Consider the following 19,105-nt stretch of genomic DNA (forward strand, 5'->3'; position numbering starts at 1 on the left):
AAAAATAGCCGTGGTTGGGGCCCACCGGCACTTTGGGGGACTACCACGTGGTACCTCGTGACTCGCACGTTGAAAGCCCTAATTTCAAGGTATTTCAACGCCAAAAAACTTGGTCTCGTATCATATAAATAAATATATTGTATTAATTTTAATTTATTGGGCATTGAAATTCTAGCCTGTCTCGCCCACCAATACCGTGCCAACACTAACACCATTAATTAATTAATTTTTTTTTAATTAAAGATAAAAAATGGGGCAGAAATTGGATTCTTTTTTTACTGCGTTAAAACAAGTTTTACTGATGGAGGGATTAAAAATTAAAATTTTGGAGAGGGTGAAAAGACAAGAGAAACAAGGAGACAAAAAAGGCTCATACCCAAAGCTAGCTGTCCCTGCCCGTACACGATCTTCGTCCCTTCCATTCATCACTCTCTTGGTACCATCAAACCTAATCCTCGCTGTCAATTTTCCTATTAAACAATAAAACCTTGTCGTTCACTATTATTATATTAATTATTTTTATATTTTTTCTTTTTTTTTTTCCTTTTGTTTTTAGCGCCGGTAATATTACGGTTTTAAATAGGAAAATAAACAACAATATTAACATAGTAAGGATCTACGTTGAAATTAGCACCTATGCACATTTTCTCTCGTCAAATTATATTTTTTATTTTATTATTATTTTTCTTAAGAAAATATATGAATCCAAGTATTAAATTCAAAATTTTGAGATAATAAAAAGAATGTTAGAAGAGATATTCTAAATATCCTATTTTCAAACAAAATAATTGTACAGTTAAAAATGAAATTAAGTTAATTTTATATGTTATGGAATTTGGGTGGAATTTTATTGAACTTTTTATTATTCTTAATTAATTTGTCAATTTTACTAAAAAGGAAAATATTTGTTTGTTCATTTTATGGAGAGAGATAGTGGTGGAGTCCGTTCCGTTTACAGTTAGAATCTTCACACGTCCTTTGAATAAAGGTCACAGTCAACGGAATTTGCAGATATACGGGATTCTTTTTTTTTATTATTGTTTTTTTATTTATTTACAAATTAGATTTCTTCTTCCTTTAAATTCCGGGCCCACAACCGCCATCTAATCAGTCGCCATCATACGGTTATTTTCAATTGCTGACGCATTTTGATGGTGAAATCAACGGTTCTCGTTGCATCACCATCAGCCTTTTTGAATTTCCTTTTTTATTGGAAATATTTATAGGGAGGGGGAGTGTAAATTAAATTATCAGAACACAGGGTGGGCCCCGCCCTAGTTCCATCACACGCGTGACTTGATTGACTTGCCTTCCGTACGCCAATCACTATTCATATTAACCCATTTAACATTATTTTTTAGTCTATGTTTTTTATTCATACACATTTTCTTTTTCTACCAATGTTTTTTTGGCACAAAGATTTTTTCATTTTAGGGTTTATAAAGCTATATAGATTATGAGACATCAATTTTATATAACTTTTTTTAATTAATTTAGCGGTTATATATAACCATTCAAATTCTTTATAATAAGTGAATATGAGAACGAAACATTTCTTATAAGAACGAATTTGTTTTCAAAACCTCTCTACTTTTAAAATTTGAAGGGAAGGTCGAATGATAACTATATTTATTAGTAAAATTTAAACTTTTTAAAAAATACTTAATAAATTTGTATTTGTGGGTAACATATCTCGCAACCTTAAAAAAGCGTGTGAACAACAACCAGTGGTGATCGGGTATGGCCGTGTGTAGAGTAGTGACTAAAGGTGGGGCCGGTGGATTTGAGTGGGGGATGAGAATCAGAGGGTGGAGAATGGAGATATAGAAAGAGTACAAAAAACACGACAGCACCGCCATAGGAAGACGACGTTGTAGGGTAGGAGTTCCGACAAGTCCAGCTAGATATTGTCCCACGTGTCGTCCAACAAAACGCGTGTTTGTTTCTGATGCTTCCTCTTCCCCCTCTCTCTACCACACGATTCTTCTCTCCCTCTTGTCCCTCTCATCTTTATATTTATATTTTATACTCATCACACGTGGATTATGGGCATTTTTTAAAAATATAATGCTCATACTTTATTCCTTCATATTAAAACAAATTAAATTATTTTTACTTATTTATTGCACTTAAAATTTCATTAATAAAAAATGAAATTGTGAGGTGGAATATTAAATTAAAAATATAAGTGGGATTAAAATCGGAATCTGTAGGATATGCTGTAACCCTAGCACCCCAACAGACCTCAATTAATTTAATCAATCCCCGTCACCAATTATCTTCACCATTTTCTTTTTATTTATTTATTTATTTATTTATTTTCTTTTTTCTCACAGCTGTTTTATAATTTATGGGATTTATTATTTTTTTTAAAAAATTTGTAATTAATTTATTAAAATAATTTGAAATTTAATAGTCCAACCTAACCCTATCTTGGGATCTGAGATTGGAGATGAAGCGGATTGGATAATGAGGCATCTTATTCATTTGCTTACGCCTAAATTCATGCCCACTTGTTCAATATTTTGACAAATTAATATCTAATTTATTTTAAAATAAATAAATAAATTGTTGGGATTTTGACTTTAAATTCACTGGTTTGGGTTTTTTTAGATAATGATTTCAAGAGTAGTTGAAGGTACAGAGAATTTAGATGTTAATTATTTTTGTATCATAATATAAAAGCAATGAAAAATAAAAATTATTAATAAATTCATAAAAAAAAATAAAGGAAAATAATTAATGGGGTTACAAATAATAATAATAATAATAATAATTTTTGGATAATTTTGTGGCCCCACTTTAGGGGGAAACTTTATTCTAAAGTAGGCCATGTCATTTAAAAAAGAAAAAGAAAAATAATAAAATGAAAATTTTAACATTTTGGTATGAAAGAAAAAAATAATAATAAATGTGGAATTAAAATATTTCCTTAAATTTTTAATATTTGGAATGCTAACTCAAAAAGTCAAAAATATCACCCAGCTGTTCCACTTGGATCCAATCCAAATGGAAAATGAAATGACATGAATAACTATCTTATTTAAATTTATTTAAAATATATTATAATTAAATGATTTATTATATTTTTATTTTAAAAATATTTAATTATTATTTTTGGCTTGAATCTTAATTTTTTTTTTTTTTATTTGTTCGTGCGAAATGATATTTGAAATAAAAATGAGATGAAAATAACATTTTAGAATAAAAATTATATTAATAATAAACATGTTAGTTTAAATTTGTAATAAAATAAAATATTTTAAAAAAATGTTTAAATATAAAATGGGGGGACACATTTTCCAAGATAGAAAGGGAGGGATTATAATATTCTGGTTTCTGGGTCACGAGCATGTGTCATGCACACTGTCCATGGAAAAAGAGACAAAATTAAATAGTTTTATCCAAATTATTATTATTATTATTATTCCTCATAATAAATCAAATAAAATAAGAAAAAATAAAGAATTTTGAGGATATAAGGTAATATAGCTGTGGGGGTAGGAGTTTGCAATTATGACAATTTTATCCATTTCGCGAGTGGTCCAAAAATGTCTGCTCCATTTCAACAACAAAATGGTTATACCATCTGTCGAGCATGGACGACTTGTGAGATCTCATATCGGTTGAAGAGTGGAATGAAAGATTTCTTATAAGATGGATGCACAATATTTGTTAATGGTGGGTTTAAGCTATTACACAAATTCACATTGAAAAGCCAACTCGTTTCTTAAACTAAAGATAGGCTTAGAACGATAATCTAAACGCGAGATTGAAATGAAACAATGGGCGAAAAGAAAGCATAAGTGAAAGAAACTGTTTATATACACATTTTTTTGAAAAGTTTAGGACTTTTATGTATAAAACAACGAAGATTACATACAATCAATTGGTAGAGATGCAGAAGAAGCAGCTGCATTCCATTGATAAACATGAAGTTCTTTAAAATTTGGAGCTGCAAATCTCTTCATTATCTCCACTTTCATATATTCTTTTGAACCTTTTTTCATTTTCTAGTACTTGCCTTCTGGTACTTCCTTTAAGCTCATGTCTACCATGTCGATGCTGAATCCACCGTTGTCGGATCCGATGGTAGATTGCGAATCCATCCCCGACCCAGCTTGGATTTCCTTGAACAACGTCATCACTTGGATCATGGTTGGACGCCGCCAGGACCTATCATCTAAGCAAGCAACAGCTACTTTCAAGTGTTCTAAAAGCTCTATCTTAAGGTTGGGATCTTCCTTCAAGAGCTCGGGATCGAAGACATTGGTTAGGTCCAACTTGGCGTGTTGTTTAACCCATCCGACGAGGTTGTTGTCCCCAAAATCGGCAGAATCTGTGGGTCGTTTTCCTGTCAAAAGCTCAAGCATAACGACACCGTAGCTATACACATCGCCTTTGGTCGAACAGCGGAAGCTTTGGTAATATTCGGGAGGGACGTAACCGGGGGTACCGGCTAATGTGCTGACACTCAAATGGGTGTCCATAGCACTCATGAGTCGAGCCATACCAAAATCAGAGACTCTGGCTTCCAAGTTCTCATCCAATAAGACATTGCTGGATTTCATGTCCCTGTGGATGATGTGAGGGATGCAATTGTGGTGAAGGAAAGCCAGGCCCCTAGCAGCTCCAATGGCAATCTTTCTTCTAGCAGCCCAATTGAGTTTGATTCCAGCCTTGTTATGATCGTGTAAAACGTCTTCCAAGCTTCCATATTTCATGTAGTCGTACACAAGCAGGCGTTCATCTCCGACTTTGCAGTAGCCGAGAAGAGGAACGAGGTTTCGGTGTTTGATTTTGCCAATGGTTTCCATTTCTGCAGTGAACTCCCTATCACCCTGTCCACTGACATGAATGAGCTTCTTGATGGCTACAATGCTTCCATCCTTCAATTGGGCCTTATATACGTCACCGAAACCCCCCGAACCAATAAGCGTATTGTCGTGGAAGCCATTGGTGGCGTCGAGAAGATCTGCAAACGTAAGCTTCCGAAGAGGCTTCTCGAATGTTGCAAGATTGATGCTCAATGCTTCACGAACACAGGTGTTCTTCCAGTTAACGGTGGTTGTGGTGCCTGAATGGGAATGAGTGTCAATATAAGAATCAAGAGCAGAATCCTTGTTTTTCCTTCTCTTCTTCATCTCGATAACGACTATGATCAGACCGAATATACAGAAGAGGGAGAATAGTAGCCCCATTGCGACGCTCCCTGCAAGCGATGCCTGTTTCCTGTGAGATCTTTGATGCTGAGAGTTTGCATTTGCTGCTGAATCAACCCTGCATTGAGGCAGAGGATACCCACAGAGGCCAGAATTATTTGCAAAACCAGATGCCGGGAACGTTTCGAACTGAGCTGATTCGGGTATCGAACCATTGAGATGATTGTTTGACAGATCAATCTCCATGAGGGAGGAAAGCCCAGTCAAGGATAATGGTATTGATCCTTCAAGCTCATTGCTTGACAGATCAAGAATGTTGAGCTTCGTCAAGTCGCCCAGCTCCTGCGGAATGCCTCCCGACACCCTGTTGTGCCCCAAATCCAATATGTACAGATATTTTGTAGAACCAATCTCCTTTGGAATACTACCAGACAACATATTATGCGAAAGATCGAGGAAGATCATCGACCCGTTATGGTTAAAAGTCGGTTGAGTCATTCCTTTATAAACCCTGGTGAAATTGCAGGGACTCTTACTTGATATCCTGTTCACTTGTTCCTGTCTTATCCCAGCAAACTCCACCAAATTTCCAGCTCCATGGCACTGCTTGCTACCATCATTCTTAATGTAAGCATAAGACTTCCCAGTGATAAAGTTTACAGCAATGTTACCCGATTGTCGAAACAGCTCCGGTGGAATCGTTCCGTTCAACAAATTCGTATTCAGATCAAGCCAGATCAAGCTCCGACAATCACCCAGCTCCCGAGGAATCCTTCCATGGAATGAGTTGTTACTCAGCTTAAGTATGGCCAGGCTTGGCAGCTGCCCAATCCACCTCGGTATCTCTCCGCTCAACCGGTTGTTCGACAACGAAATCCAGTTCAAGTTTGTGCAATTGCTTAGCCCAGAAGGAATCGTCCCGGTGAGCTCATTGAAATCCAGGATCAGATTCTCAAGCCCCTGAAAGTTCTTAAAATCCGATGGAATCTCCCCCTCCAGCTGATTCAACCACATGATCAAGTTCTTCAGCTTAGATAGTGATCCCAAGCTTGAAGGGATAGTCCCACTCAGAAAGTTGAAGCTCAAATCAAGCGAAACCAGCTGAGAACAGTTGCTAATACTTGCAGGGATCCGACCAGTCAACCAATTGTTCTGAAGAAACAATTCTTTCAAGCTGTTCTTAGGATCTTCACAGAGCCCGACAGGAATCGAGCCAGAGAAGTTATTAGAACTCAGATCCAAGGAATTCAAAGTGGTGAGCTGAGACAGAGAATCCGACAAAACCCCGAAAAACTTGTTATCCGACATGGACAGTCTCTTCAAACTACTCATTTTGGCAAAAACATCAATGGGGAGCTCACCAGAGAGGTTATTTTTAGAAATGTCCAAAGATTCCAACAAAGAACAAAACCCCAAACCAGAAGGTATACCCCCAATCAATCTATTTTCAGAAAGATCCAAATGAACCAAACTAGAACAAGAATCAGCAATACTCACCGGAATCTCCCCCTGAAAATCGTTGTTAGCAAGCGAAAGAAACCACAAATTCGGCGATGAAAATGAAGGGATTGATCCCTGAAACTGGTTGCTCGAGAGATTCAGAAATCTCAGTTGCAAACAAGAAGACAGAGTATTTCCGACGTCGCCGGTGAACTTATTGCCGGATATATCAAGATACTCCAAAACAGAGCAATCGCCTAACGACGGAATACCCGCAGAGAAATTGTTGCCGGAGATATCCAAATGCTGGAGTTTATTACAGGATGAGAGATTAATTTCGCCGCTGATTTTGTTGCCCTTCAATGCCAAGAACTGCAAATTACTACACCCAGTAGAGAGAACCCATGGAACTAATTTCGACCCAACAATCCGATTGGAAGAAAGATCAAGAACTTGCAAATCCCGCTTCAATCCGGCGGCAGAGTCTTTTGGGGGAAAATCAAAAGCGTTAAATGACAGATTAAGCGACTTGATATTGGAACAAAGCCCCAAATAAGAGGCATCAGAAACAGAGCCGAACAAGCCATTGAGTGACAGATCAAGAGAAGAAAGAAGAGGGCTACATTTGAATCCAGCGGGCAGGGAAATGGAGCCAGTAAGGTTCGTGGATTTCAGAGAAAGCGATTCCAAATGGTCGAGAGCCGCAAGCAAAGGGAAAACATGGCTGAAATTAGAGCTCAACGACACGAAGCTCAAATCTATGGCGGAAACTCTGGTTTCCTTGCAGGAAACGCCGGAAAACGAACATGGGTCGCCGTTGGAAAGCCAGTTTTGAAGGAGGTTTGGATTGGGAAGTGAAGATTTCAATGAAATCAGCTGCTGGGCGTCTGTATGAGAAGAAGAAACAGAGAAAACAGAGAGGTAAAAAAGGAAGAAAAAGAAGAACAGAAAGGATATTGAAGAAGATGAGGAAAAGGGTATCATTGTTTTGGGGTAATAAGCAAAAAGGAAGCGGAAAACTGTGTTAGGGTTCGAAGTCCGCCATTAGAGAGGGAGAAGCAGAGCTCAGTAGCTCTGGGTTTTCCAGAGAGAGAGGGAGATGGGATCAAAAGTCTGAGGAAGGAAGGGAAGAAGGGTATTTATGAAGCAGAGAGAGTGGGCACAGCTGTTGGTCACATGCCATGTGAGTCTGCAACAAAAAAAGGAGAAACAAAACCCTAATTCAATTAATTAATCTTGATTAAGCTTATCTAAGATGAAGAACAGAGTGATTTAAATATTCAAAGTTTCAAACTTTTTCAAACCCAAAAATCTCTACTAAATTTGTGGCTCCAAAACAGCTTCTTTGTCTCTCATGGAGGGAGATGAGTACGTAAAATCTGGTAAACTATCCATTTAATTTAAGATTAATGTCTTAATCATTAATTAATTCACTTTCTCTCTCTAGCTTTATGATGATCAACGCTTGATCCATCGCCATCAATTTAATTGCTTTTTATTTTTTTATTTTTAATGCAAATTCGGTAAAGATCTCTAAACCCATTGCATGTTTTCATTTCCCTTTCTCTTCATTAAATAGTGGTCAAGTTCTTCACTTTTTCATGAACAAAATCAAAATTATTTGGGTTTATCATTCTTCAATTAATGTCACTTTAAGTTTCAAGAGAAATCAATAATGATTTTATGTTTGAACCAACCGAACCAAAATATAAATTAACGCGTCGGTTAAACCGTAAATTTTATTTTTTTAGTATTTTTGAGCAAAATATATGTGAAACAAACTTGTGTTAAGAATTGTAAAAGTATTGTCTGTGTTCTTGTTTTAAGTGTCACGATGAAAGTATTATCTGCTCCAACACATCACGTGAAGCTTTTAGCATCGGGAAGAGTTTCGTGGTGTTGATGTGATTATACTTGTGAGCTTTTTTTAAAAAAAAATCTTGATCTCAATTATCGGTTTATCTATTTATGATGATAATTAGTGCATTTATTTTATTATTATATTATGAATAGTTGTATATAGAAAGAATTCAAGTATAATCTTTACGTTGAACCGTCTTCAAAAGACAAAATGACGTGAAAAATACCACTATAGCTTAATAGATAAAATACTAATTAACAATATAATTCACAACAGAACTAAAAATAAAAAATAAAAAAAAACAAAATGACGTAAATACCCTTCATCTAGTTGTTATTTTTAGGGTGGAAAAGGAAAGAAAAAAGACATTCAGGTGCCTTTATAGTCCTTACGTGGGGAATTCTGTTTTCCCCAGAGGGGTATCCGATAATTGAGATTGTTCCTTTGAGTGAACGATAATTGTGAAATTAATCGGGGACAATTAAGGGTATATATGTCATTTCGTCTATTTTGTCGGATAGAGTTCGGATAAATGGAGGATGACTGTCGTTTTAGATTAGTTTTTTCACTCCTAAGCTTTCACTTCTTCCTAGATTATCTTTTCAGATGGAAATTGGGCTTTTAAATTGGGCCCAATAGGCCCAAAAGCATCCTAATTTGGCCCAATACTTTGCTACAAGTGGTTGAATTAAGATTAAAAAAATGATAATTAAATAGAAGGAAAATAGGTAGAAGATAAGACAAATTGAAGAAACTATTATTATTATTATTATTATTATTTTTTTTTTTGGGACCTGAAATAAAGATAGAATCAACCTTTGAAAGAAAAGTAGGCCAAAAGTTCTTCACTTTTCATGAACAAAATCAAATTTTCATTTAAATTTTAAAACAAATCAATCATTTTGTGTTTCTTAAAATGGATAATTTGACGTGTTAGTTAAACCGTAAATTTTATTTTTACTACTTTAGAGCGAAATATTTATGAATCAAACTTATTTTAAGTATCACGATAAAAGCATTATCTGTGTTGTTGTTTTAAGCGTCACGATTAAAGCATTATCTGTCCCCAACACATCACGTGAAGCTTTTTGCACCAGGAAAGGTTTCGTGGTGTTGATGTGATTATACTCGTGAGCTTTTTTTTTCCCCTAAAAAATCGTGATTATAATTATTTTATTATTTTATGATGATAATCAGTGCATTTCTTTTATTGTTATATTATGAACGTGTTTATTAGTAAACAACTCAATGGGTATGTCACATTTTTGTGACCGTTAAACTAAAAAAGATAAAATGATGTAAAATATGAAGTATCTCGGTCTCTTCATCAAAGAGTTGATACTCAAACGCCACGAAGAATATCAATAGTTTCACCTCGGAGTAATTCAAGAACTGATTAAATCACGGTTCAAATTTGTCCTTATTCCTAGGGATAAGAGACGTTCAAATTTTTTAAACTCCTAATTAGAAAGTGTCTAAGTGTCGATCCTAATATAAAAGATGGTGCATCCTATTACTTCAAGTGCTACCCAAAATTACTCTTCATCTCTCACCCGTCTAAAAATCTTAAATTTTTTAATCTTTATGGTAATTTTCAAGTGATTGAATATAAATTTAGAAATTAGCGATATTTAAGATATATTATCATTTAAGGCATATTGATTTACCCCCAAAAGGAATTAAGATTGTCTCGAGAGGGAACGACTCTACTCATCGAGACAAATGCCAACAAGTCCAACATTTTAGTTCCAAAGGCTTTACATTGGGAATAAATCACTATAAAGAGAACATTTGCATAATTACTTATCTATACGAAAACAATTTTACAAACGAAGATCACATAAGAAACAAAGAAGCAATTCAAGATAGCATCTACTGATGCTGGAAGGCCGTTGGTTTTAGAGAGGACATGTTTTTATTAAGAAGCGTTATCTCAAAAAATATGACTATGTTATCTACTTATCTTGACCTACTTACGAGAGCGAGAAATTATTGTCACAAATTAATACGAGTACTAATAACATATATATATATTTTTTTTTTTTTGCTAGATCATTCTCATTTAAACATGATTGCAACACCATCAATTTATTGACTCATAAGTTGATGAGACTGTCAGTCTCAACTCTTTCTCTCTCTAAATTTCTGTCCTTCTAGGTACCACTGGGTCCCACAACTCCTATTACTTTCCCCCAAATGGGCCCTACTTTTAATGAAAATAATTTAATTTCTCTTAAAAATTTTCTAAAATAATTTGTTTTTTGTTTTTTTCTATCCTTTTAATAATTAAAAATATTACTTTTTTCTTAATTTGAATGAAGTAAAAACCTACTAAAATATAAGATAAAAAGTCGGTAAATATATTTTATTTTAATCAGAGGTAAGAATTTAAGAAGATTTTATATTATTTAATGTTATTTTTTTTTAGAGAGAGAAAAATAGACTATTATTTATTAAAGTATTTAAAAAATTATTTGGAAGAAGATAAAAACAAATTTGATGGTTATGGTGATGATGTGGGAAGGGTTGAGGGGGCCACAAGCTGCCATGGACACGTGCTCATGTCCAATGTGATGACGTGGCTGAATTTGACACGTAAGGTGTGTATACCATCGCTTAGTTTGACTGCTGGGTCACCGACAACTTGGCCAGCCTGTCACTATTACTGTAGCTTCCCAATGTGTGTGTATATATATATTTTTTAATTTGAAATTAGGAAAACAAGAAAGAAAAAAAAAAAAAAAAAGAAAACACCACACGTGCACAACTCAGATACATACAATAATTGAAGGTTTTCTGGGGCCCACCACATATTAGTGTAGGCCCCATCCCCTCTCCACAATTATATATAATTGTTTAATTATAAATTTTATTTTTAATGTAAATTATCAATTAGGTTATTTTATTAAAAATTTATAAAAAAAAATTTAAATATAAAATCGTTTTATTAATACATTATTATTTTATCTAAATATTTAGATATATAGAGTGTTCAAATATATTATTAAAACAATAATTTAATGATATACTGACATTTTAAAAATAATCTAATTAAAATTTAATAAAATTAAGCTTTTGTGACTTTATCATGTAATTATTTTTAAAAACTTATTAAATTTATTATTATAATTTTTTTTTAAAATAAATAATAAATGAATTTGAAAGTTAAAAAACTTAATTTTCAGTAGCAAATTTTTTTTTTTTTATAAAAAAGTCGAGGTTTGGAGGTTGAGTGTCTTACAGCTCCTTCATTTGAATATTTTCAACTTTTTAGGGTCGGTTTAACTAAATGTTGAAGATTTGAATCTTGGATCTTGACGGTGTAGATGATCAATCTAGCTCGGATTAAGCTAAAGCTAAAGATGAGATTGAAAGGGATGGGATATGTCAAAGCTGGCTTCCAATTGCTTCATTAATTCTACTCATATCTACCCAAAATAAAGAAGAAAATTCAATCGTTGAAAAACTTTTCGATTTATTAAAAAAAAAAAAACTTTAAAATTTATATCTATTTCAGATTTGAAAAACGTATGGCAAGGTTGGCAAATATCAATTTGTTGGATTAATTTTGAAAAGTCAAGCAAAGGGATTTTGGATAAATTTTGTTTCTTTAGTTCATAGCGGCACATGAAGCTCTAAACATTAACAAATTATCAAACTGTTTATTTGCAGTTCAAGTGACAGTTCGCTTTCATTATTTGATATCAAAACAAGAATATAAATCAATAAAAAGAAAATATTGGGTTTTGATCTTTCTCTCTCTCATAATTTGCTTAAAAGGCAGTTGAACAGTACCATACTGTTCACAATTCAAAAGCTATATTCAGCTATGAAAACAAGAGGATAATTGTGGAAGCAAAGGAGATGAATATCAATGTAGATAATGTCCAATTTGTGTTGGTACCCAAATCTTAGGCAGCCATGGCCATTCTGAGGCACATAGGGACACTTTGTTGGACCCAGATGCAGCTGTAAATGAAATTGAATGAACCTGACTTTCTCTCTCTGAAGCTTTTTAGTAAATCCATGAACCCTTTCTCTTGTTTTCTTCTCCATCACTGAAACAATCACTCAGCCAGGCAGAGGGAAGGCTAAGAACCCCTGGGCAACATAACCAACCTAAAACATTAGGTTGTCTCCTAAGAATATCACAAATAAAAACAACAGAAAAGTGTAAAAGAAGGGCTTGCTTCCTATAATCATCACCTCAGCAAATCCATAAAGATATTTTGAACTTTGCCTCAGTCATGCTAGGAAATAAGGCATCTTATGGTAATGAACATGTTAGAGAGAGACAGAGAGAGGAGAGAGAAAAGAACATTTTCCAGTCTGCAAATGACAAGTCCTAGAGAGTTGCAGCTGCTGTCTGTGCCCTGCAGAGATAATAAATTCGGTAAGTGTCAAATTAGGACTAAAATTTACTGTTCTAATGAAAGCATTCATTCTCCAGGAAGAACTGCCACAGAGAGGCATAGTTATTGGTACTGTTTTCTCGATTACCTGTCTCAAAAAAAATTGGCAGATCAAACTGAGAGGTACCACAGTCATTGAACCCACAGGAGGTTCCTATTTACTATTAGTCCTCCCAATAATTCAATGATCCTTCTTCAGAAGCCCACCTAACACATAACAAGGTATGTTTCTCACGTGCAAAAAATTTCCAGGTGAATCTTAAGAAATCAGATTGCAACTAATGGTCCACTAATGCTTGGACATCGAAATGGGTTAGTCAGATATAGTAAGAAAATTTCAAGCAACAAAGCATAAAATACGATAATACGTCGACCATGTTGGAATAGCCACTAGACATGGAGATTGAAGAAGGGAAATATCTATACTATTGATAACTGTGGTATCTGTAACATTGTATACTTTTTGTAGGGGAACCATTGAGTTGCATCCCTTCAAAAGATGGCATACCTTTTTCATGTGAATAAAAGAAAGAAAGAGAACAAAAAAAAAAAAAAGCTATAATGAACTAAAATAGGTGAGGGGCCTGCCAATTATGTGTCAAGAATCTCCTGGAATATACTGAAGTCAATATCATTTCCTTTTCTCTCTCTAGTCTCTATATAATTTCCCCTTTATTTTTTCATCAATGGCCATTATTGGGGAAAAAATAAAAACTACAAAATCTACTCAGCTCTATATCTTTTCATCAAGGTCGGAAGATTCTGATCCAGTGTGCTTTAATGCTTTGCTACTTGTTGAGGAAAAACTACGACGCTCCTTCCCTCCTGGCTTAGATGAGGCATTTCCATACCAGATCATTCCAAGAATTGCGATGGCCATACCTATAATTACTTGTAAGTTGAGGCCCTCTTTCCCAAAGAAAATGAATCCTAACGTCAAGACTAAAATAGTCTTCATATGGCCGAGCACTTGGAATGTCACAGCAGTGAACCTACCAATGCATATGAACTGGCTGAGATTTGTCCCTACCGCAATGGTACATGAAAGGATTAAGAACGTCTGCAAACAAATACACATTGATAAAAATCAGTTGCTAAGCAAACAACTAGCTTCAAGAAAGGTGTTTATGTAGTTTTGCAGATGAAGTGGCACAAAATTAGTTATCAAATATTTCCATTCTGTGTTATTCTATTACAATCACCCTGAAAGGAATATTAAGACACCATTTGAGATCAAAATTTTTATTGGCAAGATCCACGTAACAGGAACAAGGTTTCTTGATTTGAACAAGTGATTCAAGCATACATGAACACATCACAGATTCCCAAGCAAGGTGAGCTATGATAATGCAACCGCATGCTCCCAACAAGATCCAAATAAACCATTCGGCACAAAGATTGTTCATTATACAAGACTTTGTCGGTTATAAATGTCGAAAAAGATTCAATCTTTGATTTCCTTTTGAATTGTGAGCATTTTACTCTTTTCCAAAGAGATGACTAAGAAGGATAATGGGTTTCTTTGCATGAAAAAATCATCAAAAGTGAGGAAACTTCACAGAAAAAAAAAAAAAAAAAAAAAAAAAAAAAAAAAAAAAAAAAAAAAAAAAAAAAAAAAAAAAAAAAAAAAAAAAAAAAAAAAAAAAAAAAAAAAAAACAAGTTTCATATCATCACTCTGTGGAGTGAAAACCAAAAGACAAGAAATACTTGTGGGCCTCATTAACAGATTCTTTGAAAACTTCAATGTGCCTCCTCAGATAAAAGTGAAAGAAATGGCTTGACTTGTACCGTAGTTAGTCATCCAGAGTGATAAGGTGAAAAGCAGAAATAAGTTCCTTCTTTTGTCTTTTGCCATGATGTTATGCTCAAAAGAAAGTTTGAACAGGAAGTAAGAAAGGTCTGCTAGAAAAGAGGTAATAGTGATTGCCAGAAGGCACTTCCACAGTAATTGGAGGTGAATTTAGATTTCTTAGGCCTTCAACTATAATTATTATTTTTAATTTTTTTTTTTTTTATTAACAACCCTTTTCACCCAGGCCTTCAGTGTCCAAACAAAGACATGTGCATTAGAATCCATGGCAGGATTGATACTATCCCAAGGCTATGGAGTGTGGACAAAGTTAAGGAACATTCATTACTCTCCAAGTCCATCAGGTTTGGAAACTCAGTGGAAATTTATGTGGCAACTTCACTAAATGCCCTGATAAGCTTCAGGTTTGGTAAAAGCTTGAGAGCTGTTATTGAAGTTAGGATAACTATTGAGGGTGATTTGTTCCTAGATGAAACAACATTCAAAAGGAAGATAGAATTTCTTTTGTGGTTCAATAACCCCCTTCAAAAACAATCATTGAAAACCTCTATCTGTGAATGTGAGGAACATCAAAGCTCACAGCAGCATTTCTAAAGAACCAGCAAGAATCTTTCATGGAGCTGAAGGATGAACAGACGGGTACTGTCCAGAACTTCTGCCAAGCTACTGAACTACTTCCATATGAAGTGGAGCAGGGGGTAACAGGTTCATTTCAACCAAGCTTAACCAGAAAAACCTTATATTTCACAGCAAGGGGTAATAGGCAAAGGTTTTTTAAATGATTCATCTAACGTACCAAAAATAATTGGGGTGGTTCTTGATAAACTCCATCGGATTGTTACAACACAATAATATTGGCTTTGGGTGTGTGCTTTTAGAAGGTTTGGGCTAGTAGGATGTCCGTTATAGAATTTCTTTGTAAAATTTCACCATATGAATCAAAGCGTTCCTCATATTAAAAAGAAAAAACCAAGCTCCATTGCAATCAAGGCACGCAGACAAAATTATGGACAATAGCCATTTGCAAGTAGCCACTTTAGAAAAAATGACGGCTCTTAATTTAAAATGGAGAAGGATCAATGCAAAAGCGGAGAACTCAAGAAAAAAAAGGTCAACTACTTCGCTTCTGTTATCAATCTAGATTGGGAATGTTTGTTTGATTCTTCTCTCTAGGCAAATGGAATTTCTCATCTCGTTGATCATTAGGTCATGTTGGTTCAGTTTGCCTCCTACACAATCCATAGAAGTGGCTAGGAGATGATGTTGCCACAATAAAAACAAGTAATAGCATGAGATGATCCATAGGAACTTATGCATCAATGCAAGCAAATCCACGCTACGTGGTATCATTGTTCTCTTCAGAGTGCCTTTGGGCAAAGGTTTTTTTATAATGTTTCATATAATGTACCAAAAATAATTGGGGTGGTTCTTGATAAATTCCAACGGAATGTTAACACAAGAATATTGGCTTTGGGTGTGTGCTTTCAGAAGGTTTGGGCAGAAGGTTTGGGCTAGTAGGATGTTCGTTATAGGATTTCTTTGTAAATTTTCACCATATTAAACAAAGTGTTTTTTGTCAACTAAGGTATAAAGCAAAATGCCAAAAATTTTTTTTAAAAAAATAGTAACCGTCTCTGATGCTTACCACAACTCTCCCCAGGCATACTAATAGATATAAGAGCTTACCAAGGACATAAAAGTGTAACCATAGGCATCGACTCTCTTTCCAGTCAACCAATAGTCTGAAAAGGGCCCGACTAACAGCAAAGATGCAGCCTGCACTGGAGCGGTATGACCCAATAAGTTGAATGATCCAAGAGAATATTTTCGCTGGAGGTGATGTACATACTGCACCGAAAGAATAAGGGCCAAGGCTGTATTAGAAAAATACTCATTGGTCCAGGAATGAACCAAAACAATCCCAATTATCAGTTAAGTTAATTTCACCATGAGACAAAGTGGTAAAAACTAATTCTGTTAAAAACCAATCATACACCACTATTGTAATTTCAAGGTAACCAGAAAATAAAGTCATAATTTTATGCAGCAGTGCCAATTTAAGATTAATGATGCATTTACTTACATACTGCTGCAAGGCAGTGCTCCATACCGCCACTACGGCAGCCACAAAACCTTTCATGTTGACACTAACATCAGTGACAGTACAAACTCCAACACCAAGTAGAACTAACAGTATGCTAAGCTTTGTGTCCCTTGAGTATTGCACCTTATCCAAAACAACTTCTAGAAAACAAGATACGGGGATCATGCTCAACTTTGCAATCTGATTATGAAAGACGAATTACAACATCATGTTAATTCTAAAAACTAAAGGAAGAATGAACAAATTTAACAATGAACAAAATATAAAAAATATACCTGATAGAACCCAACAGAATTCCACATTAAGCTCACATTCATTCCCACAATGGAGAAGTTAGCAAATATAACAAATTTAAGAATGTCAAGGAAGGGTAAGTGAGAATCTTGAATATAACCAAGTTGCTTAAGAATAAAAGTCAGCAAGGACGTTGTGGCGAAATGTAGGCCAGTTAAAGTTGTAGCTGCAACAAGATGTTAAACAAATTAATTAAAAAGAAAGTCAAGTTTGGAACAAAATATAACTCGTAAGAATAATTTTTAGCAAACCAAGAACACTCCATTCATAACATGGAAACCATGAGACATCAAACATCCCAATATTAGACCTGTAAAAGAAAGAACACTATTTGAATATATTATAAGTTATAATGCGCACCAAAGCTAAATCCATATGTGGCCATCAATGCTTTATTGATGATAATTATCCCTACAGACGTGACGACGTTAAACATCCATGAGGCAACATCAAGAGTGGCCTTGTGATGAATCTTGCCCGGGGAAGACATTATAATCTATGGAGTTGTTTTTAATCAGCACTTCAAGTCCTCAATCTTCATTCAAAAGAATGAAACAGAAGTGCTTGATCTTGATGCTCTGCAGTACTAACTGTAGTACAAAATTTACCATCATAAAATTACAAATAATTAAAATAAATAAATAGAAAGACAGAGAAGAACCAAGAAAACGTTGTAGCTTTAATCAAGATAAGGTTTAACTTGATCATCTAAAATGAGCAGTAGGCGCAGAGGGAAAATAACCCAAATTGGAAGTCAAAATAACTCCCAATAGTTCATAAGTTTCAAAGGAAAACTTCAACTTTAACAAGAAAACTCCAAGTTAATTTACAGACAATAAATTTCAGACGCTAGACAATCTTGAAAATCAGAACATCTACTGGCCAAGCAAAAACGAACACTCCCATGTAAGTAATGCACAGGCTAATTTTAAAGTGCAGATCCTTCTACTTAAGCGCTTCCATTGGCATAGTATTTAAAATTAGGGGATTCAGATCTCAAACCAAAATAACAAAAAGTAAAAAACGTGACAGAGAGTCGTTTCCTTGAAGAATCTTTACATTTTGGCCAATAGTAACTCCTATACCATTGAATAAGCATAATATAAATATTAAAAAGAGAAGAAGAAAAAAAAAGTCCACAAACGAGTCCAAAACCATCCCAGAAATTCAAGCTAAAACCACAGAATCTTTCAACAGCTGAAGAACAAAATAAACGGGTAAGGAGACCCAATTACATGCAGAGATTGAGAATGAGCACGCCAATCAGTAGATCTCCTCACTCTCCACCGAATCCAAAACAAGAAAATCAACAACAAAATTGAAGCAGAACGCACATCAAAATAGATCCAATTCACCGATAAACCACAAGAATCAGGACGAACAGCAAGAATAGGTTTACGGAAATTTCAATCGAAGAAAACAACACTCTGGAAGAACAAAATTCAACAGATAGAGGAAAAATCAAAGACGTTTCCAACTTGAATCGCAGACAAAAGTAACATTGAACGAGTCAAAACTACGAAAGGTCGAGGCAACTACGAACCTTTGAAATGGAGCGGATGAAGAAGAGGAGAGCTAAAAAGAAGTTGAAAATCAGAAGAAACGCCCCAGGATTGCCGCCATTAAATGCTGGAAAATGGCAGAGAATGTTTAACGATCGAAATGGAACACACATTGTCTAATTCTATTAAATTCTTCTTCCTTCTCTCTTCTCTCCACTAACGACAACCAGCTGACTTCCATTTCATAACAGACACTGCCCTTTGTTCTTTTCTCTTTTTCTCTTTTTTTCTTTTTTTTTTTTAAATTCTATTTAATTTCATTTATACAAATATAAATATATAACTCCCGAACCGATTATATTCAATTTTTTTAAAATAATTATATCATTTGCCACAATTATTTATTTAAATACCTCAATTTAGCCATATGCCTATAATTGGGAGTTTTAATCTAAACAAACATTCATATAATTCTCAGAAACAATTACAATACAAACTATATATTTAATTAAATTATAA

The 19,105-nt window shown here is 34.5% G+C and overlaps 2 protein-coding genes across 4 annotated transcripts; both read right to left on the reverse strand.

Moving 5' to 3' along the window:
• Window positions 1-3,803: 3,803 nt before the first annotated feature.
• LOC111497045 (protein BRASSINOSTEROID INSENSITIVE 1) lies at window positions 3,804-7,909 on the reverse strand. Its single transcript, XM_023147660.1, has one exon. The coding sequence runs from the start codon at window positions 7,584-7,586 to the stop codon at window positions 4,014-4,016; it is 3,573 nt and encodes a 1,190-aa protein (XP_023003428.1). The 5' UTR covers window positions 7,587-7,909; the 3' UTR covers window positions 3,804-4,013.
• A 5,363-nt stretch (window positions 7,910-13,272) lies between these two features.
• Window positions 13,273-18,812, reverse strand: LOC111497158 (UDP-rhamnose/UDP-galactose transporter 4). 3 transcript variants are annotated; one of them, XM_023147840.1, is made up of 6 exons: window positions 18,628-18,812; window positions 17,445-17,674; window positions 17,066-17,250; window positions 16,770-16,970; window positions 16,373-16,534; window positions 13,273-13,935 (listed from the first exon to the last, which is right to left on the reverse strand). In XM_023147840.1, the coding sequence occupies exons 2-6, from the start codon at window positions 17,572-17,574 to the stop codon at window positions 13,609-13,611; spliced, it is 1,005 nt and encodes a 334-aa protein (XP_023003608.1). In that variant the 5' UTR covers window positions 17,575-17,674; window positions 18,628-18,812; the 3' UTR covers window positions 13,273-13,608. The 3 variants fall into 3 exon arrangements, with proteins under 3 accessions (XP_023003608.1, XP_023003609.1, XP_023003610.1); XM_023147841.1 differs by lacking the exon at window positions 18,628-18,812 and adding an exon at window positions 18,419-18,601; XM_023147842.1 differs by lacking the exon at window positions 18,628-18,812 and adding an exon at window positions 18,320-18,601.
• Between the last annotated feature and the right edge of the window lie 293 nt (window positions 18,813-19,105).

This window comes from Cucurbita maxima, unplaced genomic scaffold (assembly GCF_002738345.1).
Source record: "Cucurbita maxima cultivar Rimu unplaced genomic scaffold, Cmax_1.0 Cma_Scf00023, whole genome shotgun sequence".
Classification (NCBI taxonomy): Eukaryota; Viridiplantae; Streptophyta; class Magnoliopsida; order Cucurbitales; family Cucurbitaceae; genus Cucurbita; species Cucurbita maxima.

Coding starts and splice junctions, on each gene's coding strand:
- LOC111497045 (XM_023147660.1), bottom strand. CDS start 7,586: ATGATACCCTTTTCCTCATCTTCTTCAATATCCTTTCTGTTCTTCTTT.
- LOC111497158 (XM_023147840.1), bottom strand. CDS start 17,574: ATGTCTTCCCCGGGCAAGATTCATCACAAGGCCACTCTTGATGTTGCC. Junction 17,251..17,444: donor CACATATGGATTTAGCTTTG/GTGCGCATTATA, acceptor ATCTTGTTGCAG/CTACAACTTTAACTGGCCTA. Junction 13,936..16,372: donor GTTACACTTTTATGTCCTTG/GTAAGCTCTTAT, acceptor ATTTGTTTGCAG/ACGTTCTTAATCCTTTCATG.